This window comes from Paramacrobiotus metropolitanus, unplaced genomic scaffold (assembly GCF_019649055.1).
Source record: "Paramacrobiotus metropolitanus isolate TYO unplaced genomic scaffold, Prichtersi_v1.0 Parri_scaffold0000191, whole genome shotgun sequence".
NCBI lineage: Eukaryota > Metazoa > Tardigrada > Eutardigrada > Parachela > Macrobiotidae > Paramacrobiotus > Paramacrobiotus metropolitanus.
Window position 1 is genome coordinate 124,061 of NW_026570411.1, and position 22,143 is coordinate 146,203.

At 43.6% G+C, this 22,143-nt stretch overlaps 3 protein-coding genes across 3 annotated transcripts; 2 read left to right on the top strand and 1 right to left on the bottom strand.

The window, feature by feature from the left end:
* Positions 1–1,355: 1,355 nt before the first annotated feature.
* LOC129600732 (uncharacterized) lies at positions 1,356–2,283 on the top strand. Its single transcript, XM_055499295.1, has 2 exons — positions 1,356–1,598; positions 1,904–2,283. The coding sequence occupies exons 1-2, from the start codon at positions 1,457–1,459 to the stop codon at positions 2,206–2,208; spliced, it is 447 nt and encodes a 148-aa protein (XP_055355270.1). The 5' UTR covers positions 1,356–1,456; the 3' UTR covers positions 2,209–2,283.
* A 2,223-nt stretch (positions 2,284–4,506) lies between these two features.
* LOC129600727 (uncharacterized) lies at positions 4,507–14,635 on the top strand. The gene is made up of 2 exons (XM_055499290.1): positions 4,507–4,734; positions 13,712–14,635. Exons 1-2 carry the CDS (start codon positions 4,605–4,607, stop codon positions 14,548–14,550), a joined length of 969 nt encoding a protein of 322 aa, XP_055355265.1. The 5' UTR covers positions 4,507–4,604; the 3' UTR covers positions 14,551–14,635.
* A 6,078-nt stretch (positions 14,636–20,713) lies between these two features.
* On the bottom strand, positions 20,714–21,958 carry LOC129600726 (uncharacterized). The gene is made up of 3 exons (XM_055499289.1): positions 21,827–21,958; positions 21,224–21,508; positions 20,714–20,934 (listed from the first exon to the last, which is right to left on the bottom strand). Exons 1-3 carry the CDS (start codon positions 21,864–21,866, stop codon positions 20,912–20,914), a joined length of 348 nt encoding a protein of 115 aa, XP_055355264.1. The 5' UTR covers positions 21,867–21,958; the 3' UTR covers positions 20,714–20,911.
* Positions 21,959–22,143: the final 185 nt, after the last annotated feature.

Sequence of the window (22,143 nt, forward strand, 5' to 3'; positions counted from 1 at the left end):
AGACAAATTCTCCTCCTTTCCTGTTCCCATGAGCAGCGTGTTAAGTCCACATTATTTTCAGTCCTGGCGTTTTGACAGATTTGCGCTATCACCGTGGATCCGCTATCCCGGAGACGACGGAACATGGCGATACGAACACCGATGTGGATTCGTATACCGCTACATTAAAACCCCACAACGTCATGGATTCGAGCAAGTTGAACAATACCCGCGCTACTTCAACCCGTACCGCTTCTTCACCACCGACTTTCCCTTTTACCGTGGTCAGATAAAATGGGACGGCAGCTACACCGCCGAAAGCCGTGCCGCAAAGATTAGAGCACAGTTACTCGAAGATGACCAGCTGTTCTACGCAATTGGAGACAACGGAGACCAGACGTTGCCGTTTGTGGAATTACCCGAAGTTGCCGTTGGAAAGCATATTAACCGCGATGTTGCTTCAATTATGACAGCATTTGGCGTTGAAGGATATACCGACGAAGAAATTAACCAGTATCATTCACCTACCGTCCGGGACAAAGATAAAGAAATCTATGACCTACGACAGGAATTGGATCAGCTCCGTCAGCGAATGAACCGTATGCGCGATTCCGACCGGCGCACCCACTGAGCATCATTCCGGAAAACGATCGCAGAATCCCGATCGTCTGCTTGAAAATTAACCTTCGCGTGGAAGATTAAACTTGGGATCCACCACGCCGTACAGTATTAGCCTCAGCGTTATTCTCTGATTTTTTTTTCGTTTTTACTTTCTTGATGAGACACGTATATCTCATCGCTACCGTCCGGGATGTAACGATAGAAAATCTTAGTACCGCCAGTTTGGATTGTTAATTGCTTTTCTACATCAGTTATTGGTTCATTCGTTCCTTGTCTTCCTTATTAAGATCATGTGAATCAGCATCTCATTGTCTTACCGCTTTACCGCTACAATCTCGATGCTCTTAACTTTTACTTTTGCGCACTAGAATCATTCTTGGATTTGCTTCTTGCCAGCTAGCTAACCTTGCTTTTTGCCTTCTTGCCCTGTGTACTTGCTAATAAGAATCTTGCCGTGACTGCCATGTCTTGCGTTGTTGTTTGTAAACACTTCGAGATGAATCGTCTCATCTCCCACACAGTAGTTGTGTAATTGCCACCTTGCTTCCGGTCAGCATCGCTGCTGACCGTGCCAGCCTTTTGATTGTCAGTTAGCCTTAACAGCCGTTACATCGTGGTACGGTGGATTAACCATCCCACTAGAACAGCAGTTTAACCGGCTGCTGTTGCAATATGTACATCCAGAAGCTAGTTGCGCGGTGGCACTCTTTGTAGCGGACAAAGCGCAATTTGCGAAGCGCACCGGAGTAACATACGGTCTTTCCTACGATTACCAGTCGGTTCTGCATTATGAGAGAAAGCCTTCGCTATCGATTCCAACTTCCCTACTCTCCTACCAAAAGTCAAGGGATCAAAGATGGGACAAAATGAGAATCTGAGTCCGCTGGATGTAGCCAGGATTTACAAGCGTTTCCAGTGTAACGTGCCCACCAGCAGGCAGGCAGTGTACACACAGGGCCAATGTCCGGCTTCCGATACGACGGCACCCACGACTTTTGGTATGTCGGTCAAATAAAATTGGACGACAAAATTTACTTAACCTCGGAACCGGTTTTGCGGCTTTAGCTTTAGACAGAGAACAGAGAGAACACGATTGCCGCGCTTACGGCTCAGATAGGCGGCTATAGCGACGGATATGCGGCGCTCGTTCATCGTATGCGCTGTAGGCCGACAGCGGATAGCGGTCCGGCGTAAAGTAAATTTTGTCGCCCATTGTACAGTACATGCGTGTACAGTAATAACAATTCTTCAATTTAACACATCGCAAACGACACTGCATAAATCTGACTCTTCGCCGTTGCAGCTTCCGCCGCGACTACAACCGTCGAATCTATCAACAACACTCCCGCACCATCGTCGTTCTCCGTGACGACGGAGAGCAGAGAGACCAGACCGAGTGCAGTCCCATCGGACCCCGAAAAACCTGATGCTTTTGACTCTACCAGTTCCACGAAACCCACGGTACCCATAGCTTCAACTGAATTTTTGTTTACCTCGGTGGAAGACGCCAGCCAAATGCAGCAACAAGCCGAACAAGGCCCAGTGGTGAAGTTCGTTCCTGCGGGCAAGCCCGCTCGTTGCAGCGGATTTAGGCAGTGCAGAAAATGATGGCTGGCCATTTCGTCGCCGAAAAACCGTCGACAAACGGTAGCGATGTCAGACCCGTGACAAAGTCCTGCTAGTGCTCTGCCAAACGTCTTAGCGTAATTAGGTGTTTTAGTTCTCGAAGGCTGTTTAAATATAACGGACAGCAGCGAAGGTCTTTTCACTGTATGTCAAGCAAAATTAAAAGCTTTCTGTCTTGTCTGTTACGAAAGTCGTAAATGACGTCATAGAAGGAAGTAGGAACGACGTCATAAATAAAGAGAAAATTCAAAAATAGGAAGTAAAAAATGGCGTCATATACTGCAGCCGGCGAGTGAGCTTCCACTACAGATTCTGTTACGGAAAACGTCGCCGATCCTGCTCGATTTTCTACGTAAACGGGTGCGAAGGGTGTCAGGGAATAGGCAGAAGCGTTGCCTAAGAGTGATGTGAATTAGTCTTGCGGCTAGCCAAGGAAAGGGAGCCAAAAAAATATACGCGTTCTATACATCCCATAAATTCATCGAGTTTTGTTGCGCCGCGAAAAGATTTATAGTCCACAGCCAAGAGGAACTAATTACGAAACGCACATGCTTTTTTTCCAAGTTAGATTCGTAAAATCACTGTCTGGTTGTCAATCTTCGAAAAGTACAAGCGTGTATATCGTCCCATACAGTGTATGTTGGTGTGCTGCAGACGAGTAAATTTAGTTGCATGTGTCTTTGCGTAAAAATTGGACATGGACCAGTGCCGGGAGCAAATCAACATGAATTTAGGGAGCACAACACCATAGAACGATTCGATACCAGTATTCGTTCGCGCCCTGTGATCCCTATGATCCCTGCGATACTCTAGAGTCTTAGAAGATCGAATCTGCGCTTACACCATCCGGATAGAAATAATCCCCATCACTCCGCCGATTGACCAATGGACCGCCGCTGTCGCCCAATCACAAACTCAAGTATTACGAAAACGAATTTCAGATTGCACACGGTAGAGGCACCTTATATAGAATAGAACGGCGCCAGATAAGCAGTACGTTGGCAGGATGAAAACTGGTTCGGATCATTGTGCGGTTACACTTTGGCCGCGCACAGTAACGAAAAAATTAATCGAGTCGAATGCGCGCGAGAGCGTGACCACCCTGCTAACGGTCGACGGTCTGAGTGCTCAAAAAAGATCCATAAGCAGCATACGCTGGCCTGTCATTCACTCATGAGTCTGAGCCGTTGCAAGCATCCACGTAAGACAGCTAGTTTTTACGCGTCACCGCACGACGCTAGGTTACAGCTGCTAACGTCGCGAATGGACGTAAAACAACCCGGAACCGAAGGTTCCACATGATACCGGAGCCGAGGGAACACAGAAGTGCAATCTGAAATAGGCCAATAATTTCTAATCGTTCGATTCATTGAATGAAATAAATAAAAACATTGGGTACGCCGCCGTTACAAACTGGCAGGAGATGAAGCGTACATTGCACGTCCAATACGCCTGGTTCTCGGTACAGATCTGGCTGGGAGGCATATGACTTCTGTCTTGAGGGAATGACGACAACTCTCGCCATCCACTACATTCATGGTGGTCATTAGGAGCTGCACCGATGCCGCACCAACTTCTCCTTCCTGCGTCCGCCCCCCCCAGCCGGCGGTGTGCAGTAACGTACCCGGAGGCGGCCCCGTTGGCCGGTGGAATTTTTGCGGTGATCACGGAAGCAGTAGCCGCTATGCGCAGGACATGGCGATGTCGTTGAGAATCTTCTTATGTGGGTATTTTGGGGTGAAACAACGGCTTCGCGAACCTGGATGGACAATGTTGGATGGTGGAATGTTTGTCATCCGGCGAATCATCATCATCTGGTTACAGAAAAAATTGTCTCTGTATTTTTTTCTAGCGAGTGTCAGAATTATTACTTGATCATCGTGCAGCGCCATGTACGGTGTAAAACCAGGGCGCCGGCGAGGGCGCTATCCGCTGCAAACCGAGAAACGACGGAATAAGGCACCGATGGGGGAATCGAAGCCCGGCTACGTCGTTATATCCGCGCAGGACTAGGCAGCACCACTGCACCACGGCGCAATACGTTGAAATCCTTTGAAAGACTTTATCGCTGTACGTGAGCCGCTCCTTTGCTCACAGGTGGGTGGTGGGCCGTCTGCAGGCTTTTGCGGATGGGACGGCCGCCCAGGTGGTCGGCTCACTGCGCCACGGGACCTTTCTTCTTGCGCATGCAATTTCCACCAGCTGCACGCCTGATAAACCCACATATGCTTGTTTTGGGCTTGTCAACTGCTGAAAACAAGCTGAATATTCTAATTTAATTATTGAGCCTTTATTTACTGTAGTTTAGTCTCTCTGCTGTTTTATTGGAACCTAATCATTATCATCCAAGTAGCGTCATTCAGTCGGCCGCCGCTACGATGTTTCCGTGCTGGGAAAGGGGCACTATTTGTCTATCACCAAGACGCCTCGGCTGGTTGACGCTTCTTCTTCTGCTGCAGCTTCACTGCTCCAACGGATGTTCCCTTCACCAGCCGACGGCCGTTAACCGTGAGTACTGCGCCATTATCCACAGGGAAAATAGGCTTTCTCCTGGGTTGCGGCGAGCTGTGGGATCGTTGTTCTGCTCGGAACACGTTCCCTGAAAACAGGCTCTCCGATTGCGCAACTGCGCCGGGTTTCAGGCGAAAATACAGCCCTACGCATTTGTCGTCGTGTTAATTTAGTTGTCCAATTCGAGATTTCTAATTTTTACAATTACCGTATTACCAGGCCGGTATGTCGAAAATAATAATGATCGAAAAATTATTTATTATTTTGTCATGGAAATTCTGGTTTATTTCGCAGGAAAACGCCGCCGCCGCTTGGCGTGGCGAGCGCAACGCAGCTCTTTCTCTCAGAATTCCGAGCTCGGAAAAAAGGGAACTTTTCTGGGAATTTTAGATTGAGGGAAAATCTTTATCATTATCATCTTTAAATTTTATCATAAAATCAGACTACAAAAAAGGTATAACATTTCCCCAAAACGCAGCATTAATTTCCAGTAGCCTGAATGCGTGATAATAATATGTCTGGATGAATAAAGGAATTGGCTACTGTAGTGCGATAATAATATCGATCGACTATCATTAATAATAATTATTTTTTAATTAATTGTTAATTATTAATTATTCAAAATGCGATGCGTGCGATCGTATCCACAAATTGCCTCAGCCACTCTGTTTGTTGACTTTTGGTATATCTGCTTAATTTCTACCAACCTGCCGCAGACTCGGAGGGTCGATTACTTAAATTAACTGTTCGATTTTGAAAATTAAAGTAAATTCGGAAATAACTTGATAAATTAAAAAATAAACTCGGAAAAATCGCCGTGAAACTGATCGCCGTTCGATCAATTTATCCATATAAAATTTATTTAAATCTGAAAAGTTCATGTTCAGCTCGACCGACGAATGTGAGTAAAAGTATAGCAGTTGGTGGGGACATTCGGCAACTCGTACGTAGTACGTACCCCAGCCGTTGTGTTAAGGCAGGCCAACAAACCGCGCTGCACCACAGCCTCATTTATGGGCCCAATGTCCTAACTGTGCTCCGAATTATCACGCATTATGCGTGTTTCCAGACCACAGCAAGATTTTGGCGAGTTGAAATTGTAAAATGATCATGAGAAACTGTAAAATCCACTGTACAACTTTAAAAAAGTGATGTTTTTAAAAAAAAAGCACAGGCGTCGGCTTGTCGTTGCACCAGTAGTGGTCGTGCGCTGCGAGACAGCTCCTTGAGGCCTTGGGAATGCCGATTTTAAAATAGAAACGTGTTGTGGTTGCACGTCAATTCACCGACCGACAATTAGGCTGACTGCTGACCGACATATTGCTGAATGACACAACTCGTTGACCGACAAGTTGTACAATTCGCTTTTCGGCTCCATATGAGATCAGTAACCCCTATGGCCAAGCGTACGTATTTTTGCGTAGCCACACCACTGCCACTTTTAATACACAAAAATGTGTATTGCTATGATTAATTAGTCGAATTGAATTTGAATATTATGCAATATTAATCATACTGAATTTGTGATGCAATGCAGCTGACCCCTGTTGTGCCCTTGGCGAACACTGCGAACGCTGCGAATATGGGAAAACTATGTGGGATATATTTAGTACCAATATTATATACTTGTATCTGTACGAGTACTGCAGTCGGCTGGACACATTATTGTAATCAATGTAATGACGCCGATGGCAAACCCCAGCATTGTAGGTTACGTACGACATTGAGAGTTTTGGTGGTTGCTCATATTTATACCGCTCATGCGCTTTGGTCGTACAAATGAATTCTTTTACAAGCCCAGCACGGATGAATATTGGCCGATGACTATTAAAAAATAAGCAATTCCAAGGATGTGTTGCTTTGCGGTCGCTTACAGACTGTCATAATAATAATATTAATAAACCCGTACGTATGTTTAGTAACATTATGATACACTTTACATATTTTAATCAAACACGGACTGTTTACTTGTACATAAAGTACATGATTTGCAATGATGACTAACGTGATTATGACTAACGTGTTAAGTTACATGAATTTTTTACTTTGTACTGTACTCGCACTTAATTATTGTTAAGTAGCAGCTCAGATATATTTCTACTGTTCTAGGTAAAGTTGTGTTAGAACAGTGTGCATTTCTTATCGCGTCCATGGTAACAAGCTTATGATTGACCACTGGACCTAGACAAATGATTTTGGCAAAAAGTCAACAATTTTGGATCCACCGCTACACCTAGAGAATTTTGATGTACTTTAAAGCAACAAAATTGGTGAAGTAGAAGCCGAGATCCTTTGCCTCAAAGGACAGGGGCCGAAGTCCTGGCACAGATAATCAGTATTCATATAACTAATTGTTATTTACCAATAATATTCATTTATACGATCACCGTACGATAGTACGTGTACGTAGCGTAAAAGTGCACATGCAGTGGGGCTCAGATTTACGGTTAGATTACAGTTTGTATACTCGTTCAATTTTGTATTTTTTTCGCTTTCCTGGTAACAATTTTCTACTTAAATTATTTTAAAAATCATTGCTGATTGGTGCTGATACTTAGATTTTGGTATACGCTCTTAAATTATTACTTGGTGCAGTACTTGGTAGTTTTAGTGCGTACGTTGTTATCACTTCTATATAATATTAAGATCCCACCTACATTTTTAGCATTCGCGCGTATTCGCCAGGTTCGCCAAGTTCATGTTAAGGTTACAAGATTACAACGTATCCAGGATACAATAACTGTTCAATTCTGGTACTTAAATACGTTCAACTTAATGAAAACTCAATTAGCAATAGAAGGCAGCATTACTGATATACCGTACTCTAATACTGTTTTATCCATGACTACGAATGCCATAAACAGCTGTGCCCAGATCGGCGGGGCCGGTTCATTTGTGACCACCTACTTCAGGGACCAATCACAATTGAGATGATTTTCACTATGCACATTGCGTGGTTCTTTAAATTCCTCATGTACGTACTATTTACCTTCCCGTTTATTGCTTAAGGGATTTGGCCCGGTACATAGCCCCTAGTTCGTATACATCCACGGCAACTTTCGCTGTCGCGCACTCCTAAACACTTTTTTGCATTGCTTTATGCCATTTTGTAGCCAAAGAATTTGTATACGCAGGCGTTTAATCCGTTTGCGCGCGCAACATTGCGCGCGTAATTTGAAGAGCATCGGTTCATAATGAGACTTTTGGTACACCTCCGCGCGTTTAAATTTTTGGAATTTTATTTCATTAATAATTACGAACCGGATGTTGCACGCGCAAACGGATTTCACGCCTACGTATACAAATCCTTTGGCTACAAAATGGCATAAAGCAATGCAAAAAAGTGTTTAGGAGTGCGCGACAGCGAAAGTTGCCGTGGATGTATCCGAATTTCGTACTATGTACCGGGCCAAATCCCTTAATGCTGGTTGCTTGCGTATAGTATTCTGGGATACAGTTTCACGTCATCGATTCGAAAGTAACCGCAATAGATGAAGTACTGCTCAAATTTTTCGTTCGTGATGTACTGTTTACTTAATTATTATCATCTACTATACTTTTGTATAACGCAATATTGCACATAAAAACCAAGTATCTATTTATCCAAAAATTCATCGTTGTAAAGTCGGTATATTATATGCTCTTGCTTACTGTGTAGAAACGTTTTTTATTTACTGCTACGAGTGTGAGGTTTCCAAGTAGTACGTTTCCGAATATGGGAAATTAAATCCGGCATATCGTTGGGTATGCCTACAAAGGCTGACCTTTAAAGTACCCTCGGCGAACGGTGCGAAGGCAGCGAATATAGCAAAATCAAACTCGGCATGTCGTTGGGTTTGTTCATAAACTCTGACCTTTAAAGTACGTTGGCGAACGCTGCGAAGGCTGCGAATATGGGAAAATCAAACACAGCATGTCGTTGGCTATGCTAACAAAGAGTGACTTTTAAAGTATCCTTGGCGAACGGTGCGAAGGCTGCGAATATGGGAAAATCAAACCCATCGTGTCGTTGGGTAAGCTTATGAAGATTGACCTACAAAGTACCCTTGGCGAACGGTGCGAAGGCAGCGAATATAGCAAAATCAAACTCGGCATGTCGTTGGGTTTGTTCATAAACTCTGACCTACAAAGTACCCTTGGCGAACGCTGCGAATACTGCGAATATAGGAAAATCAGACCCGGCATGTCGTTGGGTATGCTTACGAAGACTGACCTTTAAAGTACCCTCGGCGAACGGTGCGAAGGCAGCGAATATAGCAAAATCAAACTCGGCATGTCGTTGGGTTTGTTCATAAACTCTGACCTACAAAGTACCCTTGGCGAACGCTGCGAATACTGCGAATATAGGAAAATCAGACCCGGCATGTCGTTGGGTATGCTTACGAAGACTGACCTTTAAAGTACCCTTGGCGAACGCTGCGAAGGCTGGGAATATAGGGAAATCAAATCCGGCATGTCGTTGGGTAATCTTATGAAGATCTACCTTAAAAGTACCCTTGGCGAATGCTGCAAAGACTGAGAAAGTAATTAGATAATCAAACTTGGCATGTCGTTGGGTATGACCACAAACACTGGCCTTTACAGTACCCTTGGCGAACATGCGAAGACTGCGAAAATGGGAAAATCAAACACGGCATGTCGTTGGGTATGCTTACAAATATTGACTTTTAAAGTATCCTTGGCGAACGCTGCGAAGGCTGCGAATATAGATGAGATCCAACCCTCCATGTCGTTAGGTAAGCTTACGAAGATTGACCTTAAAAGTACCTTTGGTGAACGCTGCAAAGACTGAGAAAATAAGAGAATCAAACTTCGAATGTCGTTGGGTATGGTCACAAACGCTGACCTTTACAGTACCCTTTGCGAACGGTGCGAAGGCTGCGAATATGGGAAAATCAAACACAGCATGTCGTTGGCTATGCTAACAAAGAGTGACTTTTAAAGTATCCTTGGCGAACGCTGCGAAGGCTGCGAATATAGGGAAATCAACACCGGTATGTCGTTGGGTATGCCTACGAAGATTAAATTTTAAATTATCCCTGGCAAACGCTGCGAAGGCTGCGCATATAGGAAAATCAAACCCGGCATGTCGTTGGGCATGCTCACAAAGACTGACATTTAAAGTATCCTTGGCGAACGGTGCGAAGGATGCGAATACTGGAAAATCAAACACGGCTTGTCGATGGGCAAGTTTATGAAGATTGACCTTGAATGTACCCTTGTCGAACGCTGCGAAGACTAAATGAGAAAATCAAACTTGGCATGTCGTTGGGTATGATCACAAACACTGATCTTTGAAGTACCCTTGCCGAACGGTGCGAAGGCTGCGAATATAGGAAAATCAAACCCGGCATGTCGATGGGCAAGCTTATGAAGATTGACCTTGAAAGTACCCTTGGCGAACGCTGCAAAGACTGAGAAAATGAGAAAATCAAACCTGGCATGGCGTTGGGTATGATCACAAACACCGACCTTTAAAGTACCCTTGGGCCCCAGGGGCTTTTTAGACAACACCCCACACGCCAATCGGTTTTTTGAATAAACCGATTGCAGATTCGGAATCAGCGAATTTTTGCGATCTAAAAAAATTATCAAACCTTGAAAAATAAAATGTCGCCTCTGAGGAGTGCAGCGCTCCACACGGTACCGCCACCTCCGGCGGTCGCAATAGCGCCCCAGGGAGAAATGCTGTTTTTCGGGTTCCAACCACTGATTCTAGTCAAATGAGGTGCGCTGATTCAGAATCCAGTTCCACCATCAGAAAATTATAGAGCCACTCGGTAACAAGTTTCGGGAATTCGACACACCAGGTTTAGACCTGTCTCAAAAACTTGGAAATCTGGTAAATGAGTTGTTCTACAATTTTTCTGATTTTTCTTTTTTCTGTTCTATCGTTCGCCAAGGGTACTTTAAAAGTCTTACTTAAGCACAATACTTACTCGTACTTACAAACATGTACATCCATGGTTACAGAATTGTACATGTACTTTTCACACACTGTGTTTCAAAGTAGTAAAAATTAATTAAGGCGAGGTAATTGTTTTGCCTTCATTTTCAGAGGAGTTACAATAGCTACAGTTTCCCAGGTAGAAAAAAATGCTCTTTAAAATGGATGTTTTTTCGAAAGTCGAAGATCCAAATAAAAGCACAACTGTGTAAAAGATCAAAAGGTACCGTGGGTCTAAAACGACGCTCGGGTCCAGCAGTACGTTCGATTCACTTAACTGCCATCTCCTCTCAAACCGAACTGCAAACAACCGCACGCGGGCTGCGTGTCTGCGTTGCGCTGCTACCGCGCGCAGACTGCGATTTGATGAACGCTTTATGCAGCCTGCAGGTAGCGTGGTGGTATGTTTACTTTTCTGCGCCGATGCAGAGGACCATTTTCGAAAAACAAAAACCCATATTTACTAGAATTAAAGTTCGGACAGTTCTACGCGCCTTATAATCCATTGCCGCAATGGAATTGGCTGTTCTTGGTACCTTTGGAAAGACAAAATTATTTTACATACTGGGTTTTTTTGGTTTTGGAATTGAGCCATTCGAATTCCAACGATCAGTGGTTTTCTCAGTTAGGGGAATTAGTTTAATGTTTAAAAATTTATATCTTTACTGTTTTTTACACAAGACTTTTTCAAAATAAATCCAATATGTAAAATAATTATACGTTATATTTAGAAACAGCAAACTTGAAGTTGCCCCATTGGGTGCTTCAGCGCAGTTTTTTTGGGGCACATACAACATAAAATTCTATATCCCGTTTGCACTTTTAGGCTTCATTTTAAAAACTTATATGTTAAAAAGTGCAATTTATAAGATTTATAATGAATCTTTGCACTTCGAGAACAGACGAACCAAAGGCGCACAACAAATTTTCAAAGTTGTCAATAAAATTGGCATGCTGCAAACAATTACATCCCGTTAACTATTCTTAGTACGATTACTGTCCTTACGTTTCCTATACTTAAGAACCCTTTGAAAAATTTTCTAACCAGAACGTTTTAAAAAAAAATCAAAAATCAGGATGATTCCCTCTGAAAAATATGAATTTTTTTAAGACCAAGCTCGACTTACTCTGACCACGCGTTGACGAATCCATAAAAAACAAAATTAATTACGTTTTGGACGGTAAGATTGTATGAATACAAAGATAAGCTTTCCTGCTAAACTCTTGTACACTGTACGACCTTTTGCCGAAAAATGTGTGTCGATGACTTAGTGTTCGCTTCCATACGTTGGTTGTTGAGTCTTCTCAAGTTATTAGGCTTTTCTTTAGGTTTCTTAGGGTTCTTAGGATTCTTACATTTTCTGGGTATTTGAAGTCAACCAAATGTCGTCAGCCAATTGTCGGTATGCAGCAAACCGTCGTTCAGCATTTTGTACAGTAGTTTCAACCAACGGCCGGGTCAACATTTTGTCCATCAGCAGCAAATCGTCAGCTAGTTGTCGATCAGCAGGATGCTGATCAGCAAACTGTCGGTGTGACTCGGCTCGGGAGTTATGGCTGTTAGAAAATTACAAAATGTTTACAGAGGGTGAGCCACCCACATTGGCACACTTTTGGTAGGAAACTATTTGCGACTTCTGGACTCAAGTCCTGTTAAATCCGCTGATGCAGTTTTTTCCCTTAGCTCTCTGTGAACGGAAAACAACTAATTTTCCATGAAGATTTTGCGCACACGTGACATAAAGTGACCACAAGTGTCCTCGACTGGCGAAAAAACGCAGACAAAACGTTTCACTTTGTATTTTTGTTTTTAAATTATTATTAAATGAAGCAAGAACTTTTTTGGTCTTATTTAGTTTCTAAATTTAGAAGATTTTAAGGGCTATATGAAAAAGTATAAAGTTGTGTGAAAACCTTTTTCAGGATCTCGAGGGAAAAAAACAAAAGTATCAAAAAATTGGGGATTTACACTTTCAATGAAGCGGTTGGCTTTTGCAGGGGTAAAGTCGTGGCAAAAAATCCGCCGATGCCGATTTCGCTTTGATATAAACAAATATTTATTTAGACAGGCTTGTAGAAGATATTCTATGAAAGTGAGGACGAATGGACAATTTATTAGAGAATGGCAGATGTTTTCCGGACTTCCGGTTAGTTTTGGGAGCCGACGTCCAGGAAAACTCAACCATGGCTTTGATCAAAACCGAATTACACTTGTCTTAAAGAGCATTGATTCTTTAACCTTTTAATGCATTTCGTATGTACTGATCGGTAAAGGGGGATTTTTAGGAATTTGTTTTGCGAAAGGCATTCCAGTTTTGAAACGCACTGTTTTACTACCCCGCTCCAGGTTTTTCTTCCTGGATTTTGAAAGACATCCTTTACTAAGCTCAGATAAATTTATCAAGCACAAAATACCCCAGGCTATCGGGTAATGTTTTTGAAAAAGTTGTTGTAGACGAAAGGAAGTTTTAAAAAATCAGTTTATGCAGTGTGCCAATGTGGGTGGCTCACCCTCTGTACAAACGTTTAGGTGTACCAAAAGTCTCATTAACCTATCTCCCTCAAATTTTGCACGTAAATGCACAGGAACATGAAGATTGTCTTTGCACCGATCCAGACTTCCAATAAGTGTTTTCAAATTTTAAAATTTTCGAAACCCATTTTAAAATTTGAAAAACATGCTAGGACAGTGGATCGGTATAAAAACGTTCTTCGTGGTTATGTGCATTTACGTGCAAAATCTGAGAAAGATCGGTCCATAATGAGACTTTTGGTACATCTGAATGCAGTTAAACTTTTTGGAATTTTCTAACAGCCATAACTCCCGAAGCGGATGTTACGCGCACAAAAGGTTTTCTCGCCAGTGTATACAAATCTTCTGGCTACAGAATGTCATAAACCCAATAACTAAAAAGTGTTTAGGAGTGCGCGAAAGCAAAAGTTTTTGTGCACGTACACGAATTTGGTACCATCTACCGGGCCACTTCCCTTTATAATTAAAAGTATTTAACCTGGTTCACCGCTTAGTGGACGACATGGTGGCGGAGGCGATGCTGCACCACCGCCAGGACGACCGCATCGTCCTGCACGGACTGGCGCCGAGTGACATCGTGACGGACAGCGTGGTGCTCCGCCCGCGCCTCGGGGAGGACGCAGCGTTTAACTGCAGCGTGCCGGCCGATGCCGACTGGCGCGACGTCTCCTGGCGGCACCAGGACTGGACCGTCTTCGAAGCCGGTGCGCCGTTTCCCTTGCCGGAAGAGGACACCACGGGACAGAAGTACGCCTTCCGCCGCGTCAACCACACCCTCTTCCTCGTCGTCCGCAACGTGACGCTGGGCTCGAGCGGCTCCGTCCTGTGCGTCCTGTACCCCTTCTCGAGCCGGCAGCGCATTCTACAGCGCTTCCTGCTGCTGCCTGACATCACGCGCCGCACCGACGTCTTCGCGGCGCCCGACGCTCCGCATGTGACCGCCACCGAGGGCGAGGCCGTCACGCTGCAGTGCAGTATCCGGCTGCCCGTACCGGAGAAGATCCTCTGGTATTTGCCCGAGCATTTGATGTGGGTGCATCATGGCCGCATCGTCCAGGGTCCCGCGGAGGCGCCGTACGGCCTCCCGCAGCCCACCGGCGAAGGACCGCGTGCCGTGGAGCCGTACTATATTATACCGGCCAACAACAGCCCAGGAATCCTGCTGCCCTCCCGACTGTTGTTGCGGGCCGTCGCCCTGACTGACGCAGGGTGTGTGCAGTGCTTGTTCCGGCCGCACCAGCACATCCACGAGTGGATCGTCAGCACGACGACGCTGCGGGTTCTTCCCAAGAATACCACACAGCATCCGGCCGGTGGAGTCACATGCAGCTGATGAGGACGTGCGGTGTCGGCTTTGCTGGCGGAACTGATCAGTCTGGTGTCCTCTTTATAGACTTCGTTGTTTTTGCAGCGGCAGAAAGCAGTAAATTTATGTTACGCTAACAAGTTTTGCTGCGGTAGATAAAAATTCATTCTAAGTTACTGGCACCAGCAGTTAACTAATAAATTCATGATGCATTCGTATTCCTGCTACGTTTCGGTCATGCAGTGCCCACCAGAAGCGAGTGCACTTTCCTAGTTATTATTCTTGCAATCGTAATGTCGCTTCCTACAGAGCAATTTCAGTAGTTTATAGTTTATAGTTTCATCTCGGTAGCAGGTAACCCATTAAACCTGCTGTGTTTTGCATACACAGCATGGGAATTTAAACCTGGCCGAACACAACACCCGCTCATTACCAAACTCCGCTACAGAAGGCATATGATAAAACACAGCTCCGCAGACTAAACGCTATAGACAACAAGATCCGTATCGTTCGGCCGTATCCGTAGTTGAATGAGGAATGGAGCGCGGGTGCTTTATCCTGATGCGACGAGCGAGTTGAACCATGGAGGATCCGTTTAAGCCCAGGCGTCGAAGAAACGTACACGCCACTCGGTACGGTCAGCGCTGATGCCGACTAACCACGTCGCACGCAGCCTTGCGGGCCATGCACTCGCAGCCTGAACTCAGAGTGGTCACCCATCCAAAATCCAAACCGCGCTCGATGTAGGCTATCTTTCAAAATCCGAAGATCCATCCATTTAGCTACACGGAGTAGTCAATTATAGAAACTGTTAACCAGAAAGGAGCTTGTCATCAGAGCGAATCTTGCCAAATGAATCGAGAACCAGCATAAGAAAACATAAGAACGCATAAGAACGCGTAAGCAAGCGTGATAGACCAGAAGAAAGCTAAGAAAACATAAGAAAACATGAGAATGCCCAAAACACGTGATAAAACGTAAGGAAATACAAGAAAACAAAACCAGAGAGCACAAGAAAACGGATAGCGCGAGTTTCATCTCGATGTGACGTCAGGTTCGCCCGGGATTTTGGTTTAAAATTTTGTTTTTGCTAGTGCTACGGCGTTTTTTTTTCGAATTTTTTAAAACCATACGAGCAACGGATAGTCGACATCAAAATCTATTTTAAGGCGACATATCGTCCTAACCGGATGAATACTGAATATTTTCACCGGGGTCGAAGCTAAAAATTAATTCCCTCATTATTTAGTTAATAACCCTACAAAACATCATAAAAAATTATCAGATGATAGCACAACATCTTGGTGGCATACTGATACGGCAATAAGTAGTTAAATTGATCGTATATTTACCACCGCGTGCACACAAAAAATTAGCGCAAGAGGACCATCTGTTGGGTACCTCTCGCCTTAACTTGAAAGGAGACAACGCTTCGCAGCAAAGGACCATAAACACAAATTATTATTATACGTATTACCGTACAACATCGTCACCTAAACTGCTCGGACGGTCAGGCGCCCACGGATGGACTAATTGCCACTGCAATCAGGAAGCACGTAAAGCAACGACAGTGTGGCAGTGAAAACTAACTTTTTATTTTGATGAGAGTGTTCTTCGCGTTACGTGTCGGAGTTTATGATTGTGACAACTGTGCGGAAAACAATTTGAGAAGGATATCGCTAGGTACCATCGAGCGTCGTAGTGGGTAAGCTATTCGGTTTACATGCGGTCTTTGGCTGATGACAGTTACCGGTGCGACACCAGCGTCGATAGGGGACTTACTTATGCTCATTGTGACTGAACAGACAACGGCTGGGGAAAACAACCTCTAAACATCGCAAAAGGAACAAAAAGACACCAAACTGCGCGGAATTAGAGAGTGATACGCCAGTTCGCCGATCTACAATTCGCTGGCCGCCAAATTGTTGACCGGACAAGTCGGTTTTCCGCTGAATTTTGTTAACCGACGTTTTGCCGAACCGCTTTTCTTGACCGACAACTTGCTTTCCGGTTCGATACGTGGGTTTTCAGTTTTCTTAACTTGTTATTCTTTCTGGTATGTTTCTTAGGGTTCTTAGCTTTCTTAGGTTTCTCAAGTCAGCGAAAAGTCGCCAGCAAGTCGTCGGTCAGCAGAATTGTGGTTAGTGAATGGTCGGTGTGCCAAAATTACAGTGCTACAGCGCCGAATCCGGTGAGCACACTTGTGCAGAGCAATTGCCGGCTGATCGCTGGGCCTTGCGCTTACCTCAGGCTACATTAGGCTAACATTACGGCTATGATAAAGGGACGTGGAACACTGTAACCGTTAAAACACTAACACTACACAATCACTAACACTAACCGTTAATACACTAATTAGACATGATTTACAAACTTTAATACAGGCGCCTGTGCGAGTGCGCATCGCGCCGTACATAGATTCGTAATTTAATCAATTCCATCAAAGAGTCTTCTTGGCGCTGCATGACTGCTGCGGCAATCATGGCTGCGTCGGGAGATGTTATGGGCGAAAAAAGCTGAACAGAAACAATCAAGTGGTCCATTGCTACCGCTACTTACTGTACTCAACAGAAAAGCGGCAATCCAACAGCACTTTCTGAGAGATCGTAGCGCCGACTCAAAGCACTGTGGTAGCAGCATGTAGTGACAGCTGCTGAGTCACCTCGTGCATTTTCGTCCATCTCCCGGTGCGGCCGGAACTAGACCCTGGAATCCAGCATCGGCCCGCGTGATGGCCCACTTGTCACACGTGCAGCGAAACAGCTGGCCAGGACTGTTGAGTGGTGGAAACGGTTGGACGGTGCGGGGCTTGGTAGGACATTAATGCCCGTACGGCGCCTCCGGGGGAGCTTTAATAATGAACCTCTTGTGGCGCCACATGGTGTGAATGTCAGTATTAAGGATGATATTGACAATCATATCATGTGGCCACACGGGAAGGGTCCGTCGCCGCAAAGACTTCGGAGGTGCGCGTGATGAGCGGCAGCAGCAGGAAATAGGAACCGCTGCAGGACGCGAGCATGGCTGATGTAGGCCGGGTAAGAAGGGCTCTGACGACTGAGACACATCTGACACATGCCGGCGCCGCCGGAGCGTAATGACACCCTGTGTATGGTTAACCGGAGGTTATCGATTTGCCATTTGGGTACCCAACTCATGGATTACCTCTGTATCCTGGTTGTCATGATGTGTATCAGTGTATGTATGCTGGTTAATCCTACATATGCAATACGCATTCATCATGAATGCGTACGCAATAGTGCATATATAAGCTCTGCGTAGCGCTCTCCAGAGTTATCTTTAAAACTCGCTACTAGCATCTATTGATTAAAGTACCGGCAGTACATATGTCCGTGTTGTACGTGCAAAATTTTTAAAAGATTCATCAGATTATTATTTTTTCGTAAATTTTATTTTTTATATTTTTAAATAAAATATCCTTCAAATATACATTGAAATTCAAATAAACCTTCCAAAGCAATTTTAAATTTAAAAATATAATATTAATATCAGTTTGCCTTAAGCATTATCAACGGTCCTGAAAATGACAACAATTTCGAATATCCGGATTGCAAAATTTGTACAGATACAGATGAACGAATGAACGATAATATTATTAATTGCCGGTAGGTGGTATCTGACTTTACTTCGGTCTTTAAAAAATCGGAAATTGAAACGTTCTTCTGAATTTATTGGGTAACTTACATAAACCATGTATCTGTATTTCAAGATTTTTTTTAATTACCAGGGTATACTGAGAAATTTGGAAGTGATCATGATATTAAGAACAAGATAATTTCGGAAGATAATCTGCGGTTGATTTCCACAGCCGATAATTCGATAATTAATAAAAACATTCTGTAATTGCGTTGGAATTCTGCAGATGATTTGGAACCAGCCGGTGAAATAAAGATTCTGAGTTAAAAGTTTATAGAATAAATAATGACGTGCTCGAAAATTAGTAATTTCATAACTGAATTTCGCAACTGACCTGAAAAAAAAGCTGCAAAATCGGTTAAATTTAAAAATTACAGATACATACATTTATCTTTTCAAAAGAACTTAGATGATAATTTGAAAAGTAACTGGAAATAAATATTTAAAAAGAGGATAATTTAAAAACCAACTGAGAAATTATTCTGGACGTTTGGGGGCCAATTTAAAAATCAGAATGCAACAATTTGAAAATTTCAAATTTTGGTAATCACTTTCGGCCTCTGAGATTTAGTTTTAATAATTTAAAACGTAATTCCAGAAGTAAGTCCAAAATACACAGGTTCAAGGTTAGCTTTTGAATGGGAAAATAAACCGTCGAAAGTTACATAACATCGAGATAGAAAATTTAAAAATTTAAAAATTGTATATAAAAATTTAAGAATTTAAAAATTATTTTAATTAAAGAAATTACGAAATAAAAGCTATTTTATAATTAGGAAATACGTTTATTTAGGAAATGGGGAAATTCGTAAATTTAATTAAAAATTCAGAATTTATTAAAAATACACAAGAAAATTTGAAATTCAGTTACTATTTAATAACTTTATTTGAAAATTAAAAAAAGGAAATGGAGCCACATAGGAAATCCAGAAAATAATAGAAAATATTTAGGAGAATTGGAAACGAGTTAATGAAAGATTTGCTGATTGTTGTTTAATTAGCTGCCTTATCATATTAATTGGAAAGGATTTTTATTCAGATGTTGTTTACGTAGGCTTCGTCCGGTACTCGTATTAACCGTGCAGCTAAAATCACAGTATGCATAAAAATATTTCCGAACTAAAGTACAGAAAAAGTTTAGCTGTAATAAAGAAATTACGTTCGGATTTAAAGGTTATATTCTAAAATAATTCAATAATTTTGAAAATAAACTTGGAACATTAGAAAGTACGTAATTTTTAGTCAACCGTGGCTTCCTGCTGTCAACGCTGTTCAGACTAATCCGACGACAAAATTCATGTCAGTATCAAAATTCATGTAGTACGTAAAAAAATAACTGCATCCCCGCACACTGGCTTTAAGAGCCCGATACGACCATAAGTTAAATAAATCCGCTTTCGGTTGGCAATTATTTGCCAGAAAAGTAGTGTACGAAGTGGCTGGCTATTTGAAATTTGACTGCTCTTACAATAAAATACCAAAATAAAAATTGATTTTCATTCTGGTTCAAACTACGGAGTACTTACGGCCGGGATCAGGGATCCGGGATGGGATGGCGGAAATCCCGCCGCCATGCACGGGAACGTAAGCAGCACCGTGTTGCTGACATGTTCCTGCTTACAATCCCATCCATGGCGGACATGTGGAAAGTTGACACTGCTGGCATGTTGAAAATGACATTTGACTGCGTGGTATGAATGGTTCCTGTACAGGAAACACAGCACGCAGTCAAATGCCATTTTCCATCTACCGCGGTTAGAAATAACGGGAATAATTGTATCCGAAGAAACTATAGCTACTCAACGGCAAAGAAATAGCGCAACGGACTGGCACGATTATTATTAAAACATTTCTGCGCATGAACGCGCTGTACATTCATGTGACATGCTTTAAAGCTGGTTTGTCGAACCAGTCTATATGTAGTGCAACAGATTAGACCCCGCTTTACCGGAAATAACAACACGCACGCTTCGATCGGCTGCGTAGCGTGTGCGATGCCCGGCCGGGCGACAAGCAGCGGCCGCAACGACCCGGTAAAAGCCTACCCATATCTGCCAGCTACAGCCTGCGGAACACGGTTCGCCTGCCGACGGTTAAACTGGCAGTAAACAATCCACGAACTGGGAATTCCATGGCGAGCTGCATTTTTCTGACATAATGTAAATCCTGTGGGTGACGGGCGCTACAGGTATCGGTCCTGTGCCGTGGCTGTGCGGAATGCGGAATGTATAGACTGCAGCTAGTACGCGCAACTAATATTATTGATTTTTAGTCTGTGCCGGTATACGCAGACGGCGGTGCAGTCATTTTGACTTGTCTACAAATAATTACTTATTCGTGCAGTAAAACGCTTCACAGTGAACTCGGGGGGTGCAGCAATAAAATAAAAAAACAAACAGACAAGCAGTGATGAATCATATAGTAAGAAAAAAGGCAAAAAAGGGGACACCCGGGAATTACACCCGGGACCTCCTGTACGAGTACCCGTAGCAGAAATCACATCCCTTAGACTACTTTGCCGCTGTTGACTATAGAATGGAAAAAAATTTATTATAATACTTCACTGTCTGCGGCAACATGGGCCGTACAAGCAAGAGTATGAAGAGCCGGCACAATATGCTGAGCGCATCCAGGCCTGGAATGCCGGCCGGTGTATCGTAGGCAGTAGGCACGCAATGCTGGCAGCAGACTGGTGCAGTCGTTTAATCAGCCAGCGAGTCCCTTTCGGCCTTCACTTGCCCGGGTGTCCAAGGGCTACATTGTAAGTAGTTTCCGGTTATTGTCAAAACGCTATTAGTTATGCTATGTGTATGCAATCGTACTCTTATACCTTTTCAACAACGGTGCCTTAATTTCAGTCGTTTTTCATGGTATTTTTTTATTATTTTTACGCAAAGACCACGAAGTACTGGATTGCCGTACGACTGCCGTACGGTACCTTCCACTGATCGACCGCGTTAGCGTTGCCAACATAGATCATATTTCTCGACAGTAGCCACTTCCGGATGCCAGCGACCAGTGCTGTTCTACAGCAATGTCTTACCTTTGAAGGGCGTGGCGTTGCCGGAGACTGCTGGTTTGTTCGTTACGCGCAGCCAATCCACGTCGGCGTTGGTCGGATGCTGCGGGCGGAGCTCCATCCGCAGTTGGTAGACGCGCAGTCCCACCAGCACCATCAGCACTAGGATGATGAGCGACAGCCGGCTAATGTCCTCCCACGACATACATGTCCCGTCGACAATATCTTCGGCGCCGTCGGGAACGCTGCAGTCTTCCGGAAACGGCAAACTGAAGTTCATGGCCCGGCTCGATAGCTCTTTACCCAATGCTGCAGTACCAACAAAACGGTTACCGGCAAATTGCGTTGAATATGATCGTCGATATGTTAATTCCCTTATGCACATTATGTAAACATATAATTATTATAACATACTTTTTCATACGTTTTACAAGAGCAATGCTGGCATATAAAAAATGTACATGTATATATGACATATATATATGTACGAGTATACATATACATACAATAATGACATATATATATTATATACAGGACATGTGTATGTTATACATGATATGCATGTATTTATATGTATCTACGACACCATCGCTCTTGTAAAATACAATTCAACGAAGAATTAATTACCCCAGTTAGCGTGAGACGGGATGCCACATAGCACACACATGGCTGTTTAATTTACTACCCAAGATATATTTCCAGGTTGCAAAATTAACGTAGAAGGCCAAAAGCGATCGTCTTTGATGAAAGCAACGCGACTGGCTGGTCGCGGATGTAGTCGGTCGCCTCTGGCGCTTATTTCCGGCGGCTGTGTGATTTCTCGGCATTCTTATCGTGAAACGGCAAAGTGCACCTGTGCGACGCGAGTATGCGTATACGTTGTAACGCATTAACATAGCTATATTGCGGCGGACTGTGAACGTACACCATAACATAATTATCTG